This window comes from Myxine glutinosa, chromosome 9, assembly GCF_964187855.1.
Source record: "Myxine glutinosa chromosome 9, kmMyxGlut1.1, whole genome shotgun sequence".
NCBI classification, from domain to species: Eukaryota; Metazoa; Chordata; class Myxini; order Myxiniformes; family Myxinidae; genus Myxine; species Myxine glutinosa.
Genome location: NC_136269.1, coordinates 25,321,743 through 25,337,086, shown reverse-complemented (window position 1 = coordinate 25,337,086; position 15,344 = coordinate 25,321,743). Strand labels below are relative to the sequence as shown.

At 50.1% G+C, this 15,344-nt stretch overlaps 1 protein-coding gene across 1 annotated transcript in view; it reads right to left on the bottom strand.

The window, feature by feature from the left end:
- The window catches only part of HAO1 (hydroxyacid oxidase 1), a 70,030-nt gene extending 55,957 nt beyond the window's left edge, over positions 1 to 14,073 (bottom strand). Inside the window, exon 1 of the mRNA XM_068129429.2 lies at positions 13,902 to 14,073. Coding sequence (XP_067985530.1) covers positions 13,902 to 14,041 — 140 coding nt within the window. The 5' untranslated portion in view covers positions 14,042 to 14,073. The remainder of the gene's footprint in view (positions 1 to 13,901) is intronic.
- Positions 14,074 to 15,344: the final 1,271 nt, after the last annotated feature.

The following is a 15,344-nucleotide window of genomic DNA, read 5'->3' as shown; positions in this document are numbered from 1 at the left end:
GACGCGGTTGTGGATGTTGGTTTACCGAGCGGTTTGGTATGACCGCGTCTGCACAGTTTACCCGATTATACTCGAACGTTGGCCGAGTCGCGCTACGCTAAATCAATTGAGGAAAGGACACAACGGCTGGGTTAAAATGACACGACACCAGGGGTACAGTTCTCAAGACCTCCGGAGGAGGTTATAATATTGCGGAACGTTAGATTACAAGGACGAGAGAGACAGCATAGGAAGATAGGCACTTAATCACGGTCTTATAGTAACCCCGACAGACGACAGATAAACGGGACAAGACTGACTCACACGGGGATTGATGGCAAGGAAGGGCAGGTAGTCGGTGGACAGCACAAGGTGCACTCTTGGCTCAGGGACAGGATCCACACGGTCCGAAAGATGCAGGGAGGTCTCTCAGCGCTCGGAGGTCGCGACTGGTTCTTCTTCGTGGCTGAGGCGCATCTTACGTCACGTCCGGTCAGTCGCTGCGTATATCCGGCGGGGAGTGACACGCCCTCGGCTCGTTAGCTCCGCCCCAGATGGAATCGGCCCGTTGCTTCTCATTGGGTGCGGGGGGGTTACCGGGCTCCGCCCTTGATGAGGAGCTGACAGCCTGCCCCTTCGTGGTAACCCCGTAACCTGGAGGTAACCTGGAGCACGTGGGCCATGGCGGCTAACCGAGCCGGGGTGAGGACGCCCACTCCCCGCACCGCGGCCGCGCCGCCCCCGCTGTGGTTGTAGTTGTTCCATGAGATGATGGGAGGATGCGGAGATGACGTTGTGGGGAGGTATTGGGAGGTCCTAAACTCACTACTGGTGCCATACAATCACATTCTGGTGCAACGAAGAGTCAGAATTAATGGAAACGAGTCCTTAACTGACAGACTAAGAATAACTAGCAAGATGTCCGAAAGTTGTCTACGTGAGATGCGGTGGACCTGGGCACGACATTTAATGGGGGAAAAAGGGGAAGGTCGGTTCTACAGAGTGTTGTTTACAGACAATGGGACTAGGGAATGGGGGATTGGGGATAGTTGGGGAGTATTGGGGAAATAGGGGAATATTTACAAGCGGATATGGAGGCCAAATCCCATATCCGTAACATTGCACCCTTCTCTACCCTCGGGCCGTCCCGACCCGATAAATTTTTACCTATTTTAGTGTGGCACTCAGATGTAGTTCCCTCTACTATTAACTCTACCCTGAGTGCGACAGTTTTACAGATATTCACAAATGAGTAAATATGTCCCCCTGCGACGTTGCACCCTTCTCCTCACAGAAACACGCCCACAGGATAACCGAATCGCGGAAAGAATTCGCAAACTAAACATACAGCCGGTAGGGAGCATTATTTACAAGACTACGCTGATATTTACACTACGATCCAGGACCTGTTTTTGGAGGAACACATGCAGATGTTATGCATAGAGAGAGCACGCATGCCAGCATCGATACACCAACCCACGAGTGCTCTGTGGCCTTACGGCCTTTAATAATGTGCAGAGCACCCCATCCAAGCACCAAAAGCACCACCCCATCACACAGTCAGCACCATCCGGTGCACCAATAAAATGTTTAATAATCATGGTGTGGTGTCGCAGCCGGCCGATGTTCTGCCGCTGGTCTTGCCTTCATGTGGTGCACTTGGCCTTCTGGCTTCTTTAAAAATAAAGAAAGGCGCCAACCGCGTCCATTTCTGTATTGTGGCCTTCAGGGGGCCAACTAAAAGTGGTTCACCTGTATGGCATAGGTGCCACGTTGACCCATAGGTCCATCCACGGGTGGTGCTTGGCCGCAAAAGAACTGCGGTCCATTGTGGGTGGCCACCAAAATTGCGGTCCGTATGGTGTATCGATCCAGGCAGCAAGCAGCGAAAGTGCAGGCCCACAACTGCGGAGCCAGCACCTCTCTCTCCTCTCTCTCTGCCCCAAAGCCAGATCCTCGGAGGTGGGAGACAAAAGAAGAGACAAGTGAGTAAGGTGGTAAGGGCGCAAAAGTGCACGCAATGTAAGGTAATGCACACTGGGGGCACATGGGAACCAGGTGAGACAGGTACGTTCCTACCGTACGCCCCCCCCCCACCAGGTAACCTACATGGCCACTCCCTTTTTTTTTTTTTTTTTTTTTTTTGTATACAAGATCGAGGCTCGTGAAAGAGCGAACATTAATCACACAGAAAGACAAACCGACACATAAAACATATAACATAGGGAGCGGTAGACAAGATGGGGAGAGAGGGGGAAGGACACAAACACAACATTTGAGAGCAGGGACCGAGAGACATGGAGACATCGAGAGATCTGAGAGAGGGCGAGGGCTTTGGGGGGGGGGGGGGCGTGGGAAGGGGGCGGTGGGAGAGGTATAAAACATATGGACACTGCCAGGACTTCCAGGAAAGAAGTTGGAATTTCAAACAAGGTGGATCTGGGGTGAATTAGCGGGGGTAGAAAAGATCAAGGTTTTGGATGGGGGAAGATAAGAGATGGTGGTGAACAGCTGTTTTAAAGACCTGGAGGGAGGAGTGGGATTGAAGGGAGTGAGGGAGTTTGTTCCAGAGGCGGGAGAAAAGAGGAATGAAAGAGTGAAGGTGAGCAGAGAGCCGAGATTTCGGCAGTTTAACCATCAGAGGGTTGCTGGCAGATCTTGTGCGACCTGTAGGAATATTTGGGGGACAGAGCACAGAGAGAGCTGGGGGTGCAAGGCCGGAGAGGAGTCGGTAGAAGACAGAAAGACCACCTACCTGCCTGCGGTGAGTGAGTGAAAGGCCCTCAGAGATAGCTTCATCGCGGGAGATTCCAATAATTCTGAAAGCTTTGGTTTCAACAGCGTGAAGCCGAGCTAGGTGTGAGGCAGGAGCACCGGCCCATAGGGGAGAACAGTATTCCATTGAGCTGCGGATGAAAGCCTTGTATGTGGTGAGGAGCTCAGGTGTGCCGAGGAAGGACTTCGCACGACGGAGGATGCCCAGTCGGCGACTGGCTTTGGAGGCCAGCTTGGAAATGTGGTTTTCCCAAGAAAGATCATGGCAGATAGTGAGACCCAAAATCTTGAGCGACAGAATTTCTTGGAGAGGATTGTTGAGAAAGTAGATGGGAGGGTTGTCCAGTCGATCTTTTCGGAGAGACAGAGTAAGAGTGTGAGATTTGTCAGGATTGAAAGACATGTTCCACTTGTTTGACCAGTCTGTGATTTTGTCCAGGTCTTCAGAGAGTGAGGAGGCAGCAGACTGCCGATCTGAGGGAAGAGGAATGGAGCGGCAGAGAGTGGAGTCATCAGCAAAGAGATAGAGAGGATTTTCGAGAGAGTCAGAGAGATCATTGATGAAGACCAGAAAAAGCACGGGGCCCAGAACACTGCCTTGGGGAACTCCAGCCTGAACAGGAAGAGGAGATGAGAGAAACCCATTCAGGGCCACACGTTGACGACGACTAGAGAGGAAGTCCGCCAGCCATGCGTGGAGATTTCCATGGATACCAAAGGAGGAGAGTTTGGTGAGCAGAGCGGGGTGCCAGACCGTGTCGAAGGCACGTGATATGTCGAGGGAGACAGCTCTAATTTCCTGTTTGGCATTGAGGACCTCCATCCATTGTTGAGACAGCAGAAGCAGCATGTCCAGAGCAGAGTGACCTGGTCTGAAACCAAATTGATGATCAGAGATCAAGCCATTGGAGAAGAGGAAAGATTTCATATCCGAAGCAATGATGGATTCCATGACTTTGCTGATAATTGGGAGAAGGCTGATTGGTCTGTAGTTGCTAGGATCTGTTTTTGCACCTTTTTTGTGCAAAGCGGTGATGTTGGCTGATTTCCAAGCAGATGGCAGTTGACCTTGAGCAAAAGAGAGGGTGAAGAGAACAGAGAGAGGGTGAGATAGAGCAGCAGAGCAGGATTTTAGGACCCGTGGGCTGATGCCGTCGGGTCCAGTTGCAGAATCAGAGTCGAGGGTTGACAGAAACTTTTCCACCTTGTCAGGAGGAAAGGACACGGAGTCCAGGAGCAGCAGGGTACGACTGGGTATGGTGGGTACAGAGAGGGATGGGTTTGGGACACAAGATTTAGAGGCAAACACAGAGTTGAGGCATTCAGCTTTTTCACGTGCGGAGTCAGCTGTGTAGCCGTTTGAGGTAAGGGAGGGGATGGAGGGGGAACAAACACCAGAAACGGATTTGACCAGACGCCACCAGGATTTGGAAGAGGGAGACAGATAAGAGAGTTCGGTCTTGAGAACGGAGAGATATTGTTTCCTGGCTCTCCTGAGGGTGGACACACACTTGTTTCGGGCTTTGTGAAAGGAAATGAGATTTCCTTCCGTTGGATTTGCTTTCCAGGAGACGAAGGCAAGTTGTTTCTGGGCAACAGCCTCACCACAAGATTCCGTGTACCATGGACGGGAGGAAGGGTATGACAACTGAAGACGAGATGGGATAAATCTGTGCATGAGAGAGAGCAATTTACTTTGGAAGAATTCCCAGGATGAGTTGATGTCAGAGGTGGTAGAGATGGGAGACCAGTCCAGATGATTGATGGCTGCTTGAAGACATTGCCAGTTGGCCTGAGTGAAATGCCAGACACGTCGACGCTGAGCAGGCTCCCTGAGGATGGTCAGAGAGATGTCCACTTTAACAAGGACATGATCAGATGATCCGATCGGAGCAGAAGAAGAGCAGCAGACATTTTCAGGGAAGTTAGTCATAACCAAGTCCAGAAGAGAAGATGTTCCGTTGACTGAGATCCGGGTCGGGAAATTGACAGATTGTGTCAGTCCCAGTGAGTCGCAGAAGTCCTTTGCTGAGGAGCCATGGCTGGTGAGAGGTACCCACACCCAGCCAACTGGCATGATGACAGTTGAAATCACCACATATGAGGAAGAGAGAGTTGGGATGAGTAGATAGAAGTTGGTCCATATCATCAGACAGCGAGATGTAGATGGAGTCATCACTGTTTGGTGGACGGTACAACACACATATGAACAAGAGGTGGGAGCGAAGGGGAAGCCGTAGCCAGAGGTATTCCTGGGGGTGAGGTGGAGAGAGTGCAGTGCAGGGCGAGTGAGGAAGAGAGTTTTTGATAAAGATAGCAACCCCGCCTCCAGGACGAGGCTCAGGTCTATCATACCGGAGGAGGGAGTAGCCCGGGAGAGATACTATGGAATCAGAGACATCATAAAGGAGGAAAGTTTCTGTTAAGCAGATCACGTCTGGTTTGACAGAAGCAACCTGTATGGAGAGATCAGTTAAGTTTGAACGAAGGCCCCGGATGTTTGAGGTCCATACCGTTAATGAAGAGGAAGGGGGAGCATCAGATACAGAACAGGGGGGAGGAGGGGTAGGGTAAGATGTGGAAGAGGTAGGGAGAGCTGTTGAAGGTGTGTCAGAGATTTCAGAATAGCTCAGAGAAAGGGAAGGATGGGGCGGACAAAAGGTTTGATGGTGATTGGGTGAGCCACAATGAGGTGTTATTTGAGGAGGGGGAAGAGCGAGGCAGAAGGTCGGGGGAGATGGAGGTGAGAGTTTGAAGGGGGAAGAAGCGGGGAGGACGCTTTGAGGAGGGGGAGTGAGAGGGGGGAAATTGAGAAGCAATGAGGGTGGGGAGATTTGAAGGGGAGGGGTGAGGGGGGAGTTTGGGAGGGAAGGGACAAGGGGAGGGATTTGAAAGGGATGGGATATGGGGGAGATTTGGAGGGGAGGGGTGAGGCAGGAGTCTAGGAGGGGAGGGGCGAGGGGGCGTCTTGGCGGGGAGGGGTGAGGGGGTAGTTTAGGAGGGAGGGGGCAAGGGGGGAGATTTGAAAGGGATGGGTGATGGGGAAGATTTGGAGGGGAGGGGTGATGGGGAAGATTTGGAGGGGAGGGGTTATGGGGAAGATTTGGAGGGGAGGGGTGAGATTGGATTTTTGAAAGTGTACGATTTATGGGAAACGAACATTTATTGCAAAATGAGTTTCTTGTGACCTTCGAGTTAAAAATACGTTTAAGGACGCTGGATGAAGGATGGAGTGCAGGAGAGTTTAGGGAATGTAGAAAAAAGGCACTATAGGAGATGGATATTTTTTTTGGGATGAATTGATTTGGTGAGCAAGTCGAAAGCAGCCTTTTAAAGAAGAAGAAGAAAAAGGTGTTATAAAATATGACGGAATACATAACTTGAGGGGAAAGTGTAAACATTGAAGGTTAATGAGTGAAAACTATCTGGGGAAATGGGGGAGAAACACGTGGTCGAAGAACGAACGAACGAATAAGAATGAATAAACGAATGAGAACAGAGAGGAAATGTTGTGTGTTTGTTTTTTTTTTTTGTTTTTTTTGAGTTGAGATTTACACAAGGAAGTAGGCTATGGGTGAAAAGACTGGGAATACAGAGAACGAAAGTTATTGGATCACAAACGACAGACCGCTGAGAAAAACAAAGCCTCAAGGTTGTACAGTGCACACTGTACAAGGCCTCAAGACACGACACGAATTAACACGATTTTCAATACAGGTATGAAAGATTTGCACCGAAAAATCTTCGTCGGGACACAATATACGTACAACACCATAAATAAATACAGTTTTAACGAAAATACAAATGGGAACAATCACTTAACTTCGATTTCAAAATCGTTCGCGACGCGGCAAAGGCCTTGCTCGCGACACGGCAAACAGACGATCAATTTATGAAAGATAAACACCGAGAAACAACCAAAGTTGCACACAATAACTTCACACACCGAAAGATAAATAGTTTCGACAAAATACAATTGTGAACAGACAACTTCGAAAAACGTGGAGACCGTGTGGAGCTTCGAAAATCCCTGCCGCCGTCTCCAAGATCTCGCGAGATCTCCCTTACTCCTTACTGTATCCACAAAACACAACACTACCCATAAACATCTACTTTACAAATCAACAAGCGTCCCTACTGTCTTCCCCGTTCCTCCCATAAACCAAATTCGTCTTCTCTCCCTCCAAACCAATCAAATTTGCCATTTTCAACTTTCATCAAAATTTGCCATCTCCAACTCAACATCAAAATTTGCCATTACCAATTCATCATCAGTCCCTCCTAAGGAGGGAGAGATGGAATCACCCCAATGTCTCATCCACGTCGTGATGCGTCTCACCAATCCACACAGCAATTCTCATTTCCTGCACACAGAACAAAGAAAACACAGGTGTGGAGTCATCATCATCACCTCAGGTAAGTGGCTGCGTATGGTGCGACAGGTTCATCAATCCTAACTATTTCCTAAATGACTTTAACAACTTTACATTACCCGGGGTCTTTCTCCTGCCAAACCATTGGCCCTCTTACACTATGGGTTCTAAAAACCAATTCCCATTGACCAAACTGTGGTGCTTTTCAATTTGGGGTCTCTCTCCCCCGATTCATCTCCCGGTGCCCTCGCACAATTTCTGGGCCGCGACGTGTAGCTCTCCCCGCCGGTCTACCCACCTGCACACCCCCACCACTGCAGTTGCCTCCGAGCTTACCTGCTCCTTACCCTAACCTAACTACCTGGGGAAGGCCCTCTGGCGCTCTCCCCACTCGGTGCCCTCTCTGGCACTGGGCTACCCGGGTCCGTCCTCCGGATCCTCGGGCCCCATCCACAACTCTACCGGCTCCCAGAGCCCACCTGCGGCCTCACCTGGCCGACATCCTCACAGTGGTGGAGTGCCCAACCAACTACACACACTAACAGGCTACACGCCCAGCCATTTCCACAACACTAATGCACCCATCCACAATACCATTCTGCAACCGCACCACAAATGCCAATATCCAACCACAATTTACCTATACCCTCTACCTAACACTTACACTACCCGCCCCGGGTACTCGTGAAAGGGGTCCACTCTTCCCCCATCCACACCTTCGCACCATGCACACCACTCCGTACCACTTACTCCAACTCTCTCCACACACCTGTACTTGCACACCTGTGCTCTCACACCTGGTGCCACCTGCACCCTTCTCTCCCCAAGCGCATTCGCGCTGATCCACAACACTCACTACTCATACACTGCTCCACACACCTGTCCAGTTGCACACCTGTGCAATCACACCTGTTCAATTCTCACACACACGGCATCATCTCAGCTAACTACTCCCTTCTGAAACTTGCGCTTCCCAGTCGTCCCTTTAAACTATTGCGCTCCCACGTCATTATCATCCACACTAATCTACCTGCGTCCCCACTACAGGTATCAGTCACTAACTAACCTTAACGTCACCTAATGTCATCTTCGCTAGATCCCTACACACAATATAACCTAACCCACCCGGGCTAGTTTTCACTGCCATACACCCCATAAGCTATTGCTCCTTTGCCCCCACCATGGGAAGGGTGGCAGGGATGCCACCCTTACCCACCGGGCCCATCGCTCACTACCAATTTTGCACATCAAATTTCAACAAATCAAAAATTTGCCAATCACTGCCCATCATCTGCCAATCATTACTGCCACTCCTTTGCCAATCATCAAATTTTGTTTTTCTCTAATTTTGGGGCCAAAACACTATCCTCATCACACAGTCTACTCACTAATGCCTCTCGGTGCGCCAATTCCTGTCCAAAGCCCGGCTTCGTAAAGCCAAGCCATGAATGCGGGTTGTTCTGTGCCAGCGGCTGGATGCGTCCGGCACTCGGTGCAGGGACGGGGGCTTACCCGGGCCGAGATCCCACGCACCATCTCGGCGTGGAGCCATCCAATGTCCCGATCTCGACCTGCCGGAATGCCTCAACAAAAAGTGGTCGCCATGACGACCCTTTCTATCGGGCTGCCCGCTCCGCCTAGTGGAGCACGGACGCGGCCGTTCAAAGCGAGGCCCAGCACGCACCGAGGGCCCGATTCGGCTAAAAGTCGCTCTAACCTCTAAACCGGTTACCGTCGATGCTTCACCTGGACGCTTACACCCCACAGCCCGTTCCTTGCTCACACATCCAGCCGTTTCCATGCTCCTCGTACCTTTCCTTACACACCCAGGTACACCCATTCCACTCACAGCCTTGGTCACACACCTGACCACCGAACACTTTGGCACACATTCGTTGGTCGCACACCTCACCAACACACCTCTTCGCGCCCCCTCCTCTGTCACCTCCTCTGTGACAATCACAGGTGTGCTCTCATTCGCACACCCAACCACGTGCCTCACCACCAACTCCAGCGTGCATTCCCACTCACGCTCTACCATTCCAGGTGTGCATCCTTCCATCCCAGGTGTACATCCTCGCTCACCTGTCACAACCAACTCACTCTCCTTGTCACTCTCACTACTCTCACCTCCATTCTTGACAGCGCACTCACCCTTACTCTTGACAGCGCACTCTTTCCTCATGCACCTGTCCGTCACACACCTTTCTCGTGCACACTCTCCCGTTACACCCTCTGTAACACTCACCACAGGTGTGCATTCTTCCTTGCCTTTGACAGCGCACTCTTTCCCCATGCACCTGTCCGTCACACACCTTTCTCGCGCACACTCTTGCGCACACTCTCCCGTCACACCCTCTGTAACACTTACCACACCACGCTTCCATGTGCTCCCTCGCACACGTGCTACGACCGACTCACTCTCGCCAGCACCCTCACTCCTTGGCACGCACTTTTTCCTCACACACCCCAGAGTCGGACTTTCTCGCACACCTCCTCTTTCGCACACCAGACCTGTCGCACTCTTCACCAACGGCCTCTCACGAACACCCGGGTCCATCTCGACCCCCAAGCTCATTAAATCACCTGGCGCATCATACGCACGACCATATTGGTCACCACTTACACCGGGTCCTCTTCCTCTTCGCTTCTCCTCCATCACCTGCGAATCCCTCATCCGGTTAATGAGCACATCATCACGATCCGAACACAGACTTCGGACCAATTCTTTTATCTCCTCTTTTATCTCTTTCTTATCCCCTCTCCGTCGCTTCTTAATTTCGCTCACCCCTTCTTCCACTTCTTCTAATTTCTGCTTCACCTCTTTTATGTCCCGGTACGTCTCCTCAAGCTCATCCTCTAAGGCTACCTTGACCGTTTCCATGTGCGTCCTCACCTGCCGGTCCGTCGTCTCCATTACCTCTATCACCTCGTCCAACCTCGTTGTCAGTCCCTCACGTACCATCTGACATTCCCTCTTCGTCGCTATCAAGTCATCTTTTAGTTCTTTCTGTGTCGCCTTTAACCCTCCTAATACCGCAGTGTTCCTTTGAACCTGCTCCGTTAGTCCTTTTTGGCCCTCCGTCAGCTGTTCCACCTCCTGCGTCAGGTCCTCTATGCCCCCTTGTAACTTTACAGTCCCCTTTCTCACCTCCTTCTCCATGTGCTCCTTACAGTGCCTCACCTCCTCGCGCACTCCTCCGACCTCCTCACTCACACCTCTTCTGATCTCCTCTCCCATCACTTGCATCTCCTGCCCAGATGCCACCCTCATCTGCTCCATTTCCTCCCTGTGAGCATCCAGTTTGGTTTCTACCCCCATTCTGACCCCCTCTATCTGCTGCCCCATTTGTTTAACTTCCCTTTCCGCTTGGTCCCTCATGTCCCTCAATTTGCCTTCCATCCTGTTTTCTAACCCCTCTAACCCCTTTTGCATCCCTTCCATTTGATTCTCTTGAGCGGCCATTCTGTTTTCTACCCCCATTAACCCATTTTTCACCTCTTTTATCCCGTTGTCTCACCCCTCAAATTTGTCGTCTAACTTCCCAAATTTCTTGTCTAATCCCTTAAAATTATTGTCTAACCCCTCACCGGTACCCCTCGCTTCGTCCCTCATTACCCCCATTTGGTTTCCCATTACCCCCAATTGCTCACTCTGAGCATCCATCCGGTTCCCCATTACCCCCATTTGGCCCTCCAATCGCTCACCCAATCGCTCATTATCAGCCCTCATTTCCTCCCTCATTTTCTCGCTATTCTGGGCCATAAGGGCCTTCATTTGTATGAAAAAAAAGGTTCAAATCTACCAGCGGCGCTACTACTGTCGCGGGCGTGGTCGCCGTGGCCATCTGCGAGGCGCCATTTTGCGCGCCCGCACCCTCGTGCGTGACGACGCTATTTTGCGAATCTGCTACCCTCACTGCTTCGCTCTCCTCTTGTCCCTCAATTTGGTCCTGGATCGACCCTGCCTCACTCTCTTTTACCGGAACCCAGCCGTCTTGGTCTGCCATAGCGCGACTTTCAAAATTCGGGTTTTTATTTTCGTAAAACAAAATCAAATTTCGCCGTTATAATTTCGAGCGCGTGAAACGCGCTCCGGATCGAATTCCACTTCCCGACACCAAAATGTTACCCTAATGGTACAATTGGTGTTCCAAAATTTGGGCCTAACTGAATTTAGTCCCAGGTCCGAATCCAACTCCTCAACACCAAATGTTACAGACGCGGTTGTGGATGTTGGTTTACCGAGCGGTTTGGTATGACCGCGTCTGCACAGTTTACCCGATTATACTCGAACGTTGGCCGAGTCGCGCTACGCTAAATCAATTGAGGAAAGGACACAACGGCTGGGTTAAAATGACACGACACCAGGGGTACAGTTCTCAAGACCTCCGGAGGAGGTTATAATATTGCGGAACGTTAGATTACAAGGACGAGAGAGACAGCATAGGAAGATAGGCACTTAATCACGGTCTTATAGTAACCCCGACAGACGACAGATAAACGGGACAAGACTGACTCACACGGGGATTGATGGCAAGGAAGGGCAGGTAGTCGGTGGACAGCACAAGGTGCACTCTTGGCTCAGGGACAGGATCCACACGGTCCGAAAGATGCAGGGAGGTCTCTCAGCGCTCGGAGGTCGCGACTGGTTCTTCTTCGTGGCTGAGGCGCATCTTACGTCACGTCCGGTCAGTCGCTGCGTATATCCGGCGGGGAGTGACACGCCCTCGGCTCGTTAGCTCCGCCCCAGATGGAATCGGCCCGTTGCTTCTCATTGGGTGCGGGGGGGTTACCGGGCTCCGCCCTTGACGAGGAGCTGACAGCCAGCCCCTTCGTGGTAACCCCGTAACCTGGAGGTAACCTGGAGCACGTGGGCCATGGCGGCTAACCGAGCCGGGGTGAGGACGCCCACTCCCCGCACCGCGGCCGCGCCGCCCCCGCTGTGGTTGTAGTTGTTGTTGTTCCATGAGATGATGGGAGGATGCGGAGATGAGGTTGTGGGGAGGTATTGGGAGGTCCTAAACTCACTACTGGTGCCATACAATCACATTCTGGTGCAACGAAGAGTCAGAATTAATGGAAACGAGTCCTTAACTGACATAGACTAAGAATAACTAGCAAGATGTCCGAAAGTTGTCTACGTGAGATGCGGTGGACCTGGGCACGACATTTAATGGGGGAAAAAGGGGAAGGTCGGTTCTACAGAGTGTTGTTTACAGACAATGGGACTAGGGAATGGGGGATTGGGGATAGTTGGGGAGTATTGGGGAAATAGGGGAATATTTACAAGCGGATATGGAGGCCAAATCCCATATCCGCAACAATACTTTATACATTTTTTTATTACTTGTTCATACTTTATACATTTTTTTATTACTCGTTCATACTGTTGTGTCGGTAGGGTAGAGCAATATCTAGAGTCAGGTAGATATGAATAGGTAACATGCTTTGTCTGTCGCGGTAGGGAATATACCTGTAATAAGTTCCATGTTTAGTCCGGTTTGTCGGTTAAGGAGTATGCCTGTGAACATACCAGGATGTTCGAGTGTTAGATAGTTAGGGATTAAAGATAAACCCCTGTGCGTCACACCTGGTAATCAAACCTTTGTCCCTTATGGCAATTGTTACGTGCTCCTCCCCAAACCCCGGTCACGGTGTACCTCCGAGCCCCGAGAGGAGTCACGGCAGAAAGATGTGTTATTCTGTATGTCAAAGATCAATGGTGAAACCACACCAATAGTTACCAACAAACAAGTATTGTATTAAGATCACACAAGGATAACAGGACAACAACAATAGTAATCAATTGTACAACCAATATATATTTCCTATGATGGTACCATCAGGTTCATACCATATAACTCACTATGCTCCAAGTGAGCGAAAATAAGAACATTCCCAATGTCTCTATTCCCGGCTTCAAGCCAAAGTTGGTTCCGGCTTCAAGTCAAAGTCGATCCACTCCAGTGATCGTCCGTACGATGTCGTATCGAGACCAGAATCCCATTGGGGTGACAGTTGCACTGCCAAAGATGGGCGAAGGTGTCCTTGAGAAGCGACGGGGAAATCACACCTTCAGGTATGGACGCTCCACGGCACCCAACCGGCGAACTGCAGATTTCCCACTCAAAAGCCACGTTACACACACACACACACCAGATTCACATCTGAATGCGGTGACATAAAACATTGCTTCAAAAAGGGGACCACAGTGACCAAAAAAGGCCAACCCCTGCTCTGCGGGGAAAAATGGCTTCTAAAGGTGGTTCTTCTTCTCTGTCAGGAAGCACTTTAACAGCACAGGTCTCAGAGGATGTATGGATTCACTGTTATGGAATTTTATAAAATGGTTTTGAGGGAGGAACGATGCCAATTCCTCCAGTTCCCATGAGGTTATCACTCTGCTTTGGCTCCTCTGCTTCCAGTGATGAGCCAGCTATGGTGGGATTGATAGAGAAGATTCTTTGGGTTCAGAATCATCTGGCCTGGCAGATACCTCTTTGCTGTGCTTCGTTTCACTTTCAACTGTTTTGGGGTGGATCACTATATGAGCCCTTTTGGCCTGTCCTCGAGTGGTTTATTTCAGGGCCAGCCTAGTCCACAACTACATTAAAGCGTAGTTTTGCAAATTGCAATGAAAAAGTCCATCAACAGTTTAAATCTCCAGACAAGAGCGGAGACCAGAAACTTTTATCAGTAATATTCATACATAGCCGATAACAATAAAGTATCAAGAGAAGAAAGAATGAATCAACCTGATGGGTTTCATACCTGGAATAAGCAGCCAGGTTGTCGCGCAGGGTCTGCTCCCCATCAGCCCCTGATCGGTAGTAATCGAGCACAGCTTTCGGCAAAATCTCCTTTGCCCGCTTCTCAAAGTCTTCCAAACATGCCAGGACCTGCGATGCCATTATTAGTGTGTCACACTAATGTCACAGTGAGCATAAAATAGAGGCAAGGGTTTGGTACAACGGGACAAAAGGTTGCAGTTTATCAGTAATAGCTGATTTATAAATGAGTGAAACAGATATCTGGTAGCTTGGAATTCTTTGATCAAATTGCGTGCAGAAATTTTTTCAAAACAAGCTCAGAGAACAGCTGTGAATCAAAGCCAGGGCACCAGAATAACTGTCAGACAGACATGCCACATAAATACCGAGAAGAGCAAAGACTCCCCAGAGTCATTTGTAATGTTGACGATATATTCACGAGTTGGTTTTACGGCTTTTACACAGAAGTCTGAGCGCTCTCAAGTCTCCACCAAACTAAGTTTGCATCAAAAGTTGAGCCCAGGCGCTCCTACTGAAATTTCTTGAGATCTTAAGATCAAACACAGACGATCACCATTCGCCTGTTGAGAAATATGAGATCATTACAAACAAGCGGGGAACTGCAGAACATCCTTGCAATGTCAATTGTGACTTCAAGTCCTCAACTCACTCCCCACCCCTAACAAATCCTAAGTCCTCAACCTGCACCTCCCCTCCCCTCCCGCCGCAAGTCCTCACCAACCCCAACCCAAACCCAAACCTAAGGTGTCAATTCTCCTAAGCCTTCAACCCCCATCCACACCACAACTCCTCAACCACACAGAAAGTCCTCACTCCTCCACCCCGCCAAAGCCTCAACCTCCCCCTCCCAACTCGGCCCCTTATTGGCTCCCCCACATCCCTCCCAATCCCAACTCTGTCCTCCCCTCCTCCCAATCATCTATCTATAATTCCAGTAATCTCTGTGTGTATGTTTGTATGTCTGTGACTGCTGTTTCTCGACAACCACGGGTCCGATATACTTTAAACTTGCCAGGTATATTGCTGGGGACCCGAGGATGTGCCTTTTCAAGGTTTCATATTAATCGGAGAAGTAGTTACCGAGCTATGTCCAAAAAACGATTCAACCAATCAGAGAGCAGCGAGCTATCACGTGTGCCGAACGTGGCGAACAGACTCTGCCTCGGACGGCACATTTGAGAGCGTATTCATTTATTTCACGTTGGAAAACTATGTTGCCGTTAAACTATGTTTTAAAACTAATTAAAACTAATTTGCGATTCATTCGCTTTCCTGCGCGTTTGTGCACGCGATGGCGATTTCTTTACCAAACTCCGCAAGCCGTTCGCTTTGGACCAAACCATTTCATGTAAATAGAGGGGGGGGATTGTCACCGTACTCGCAAGCCGTTCGCTTTGGACCAAACCATTTCATGTAAATAGAG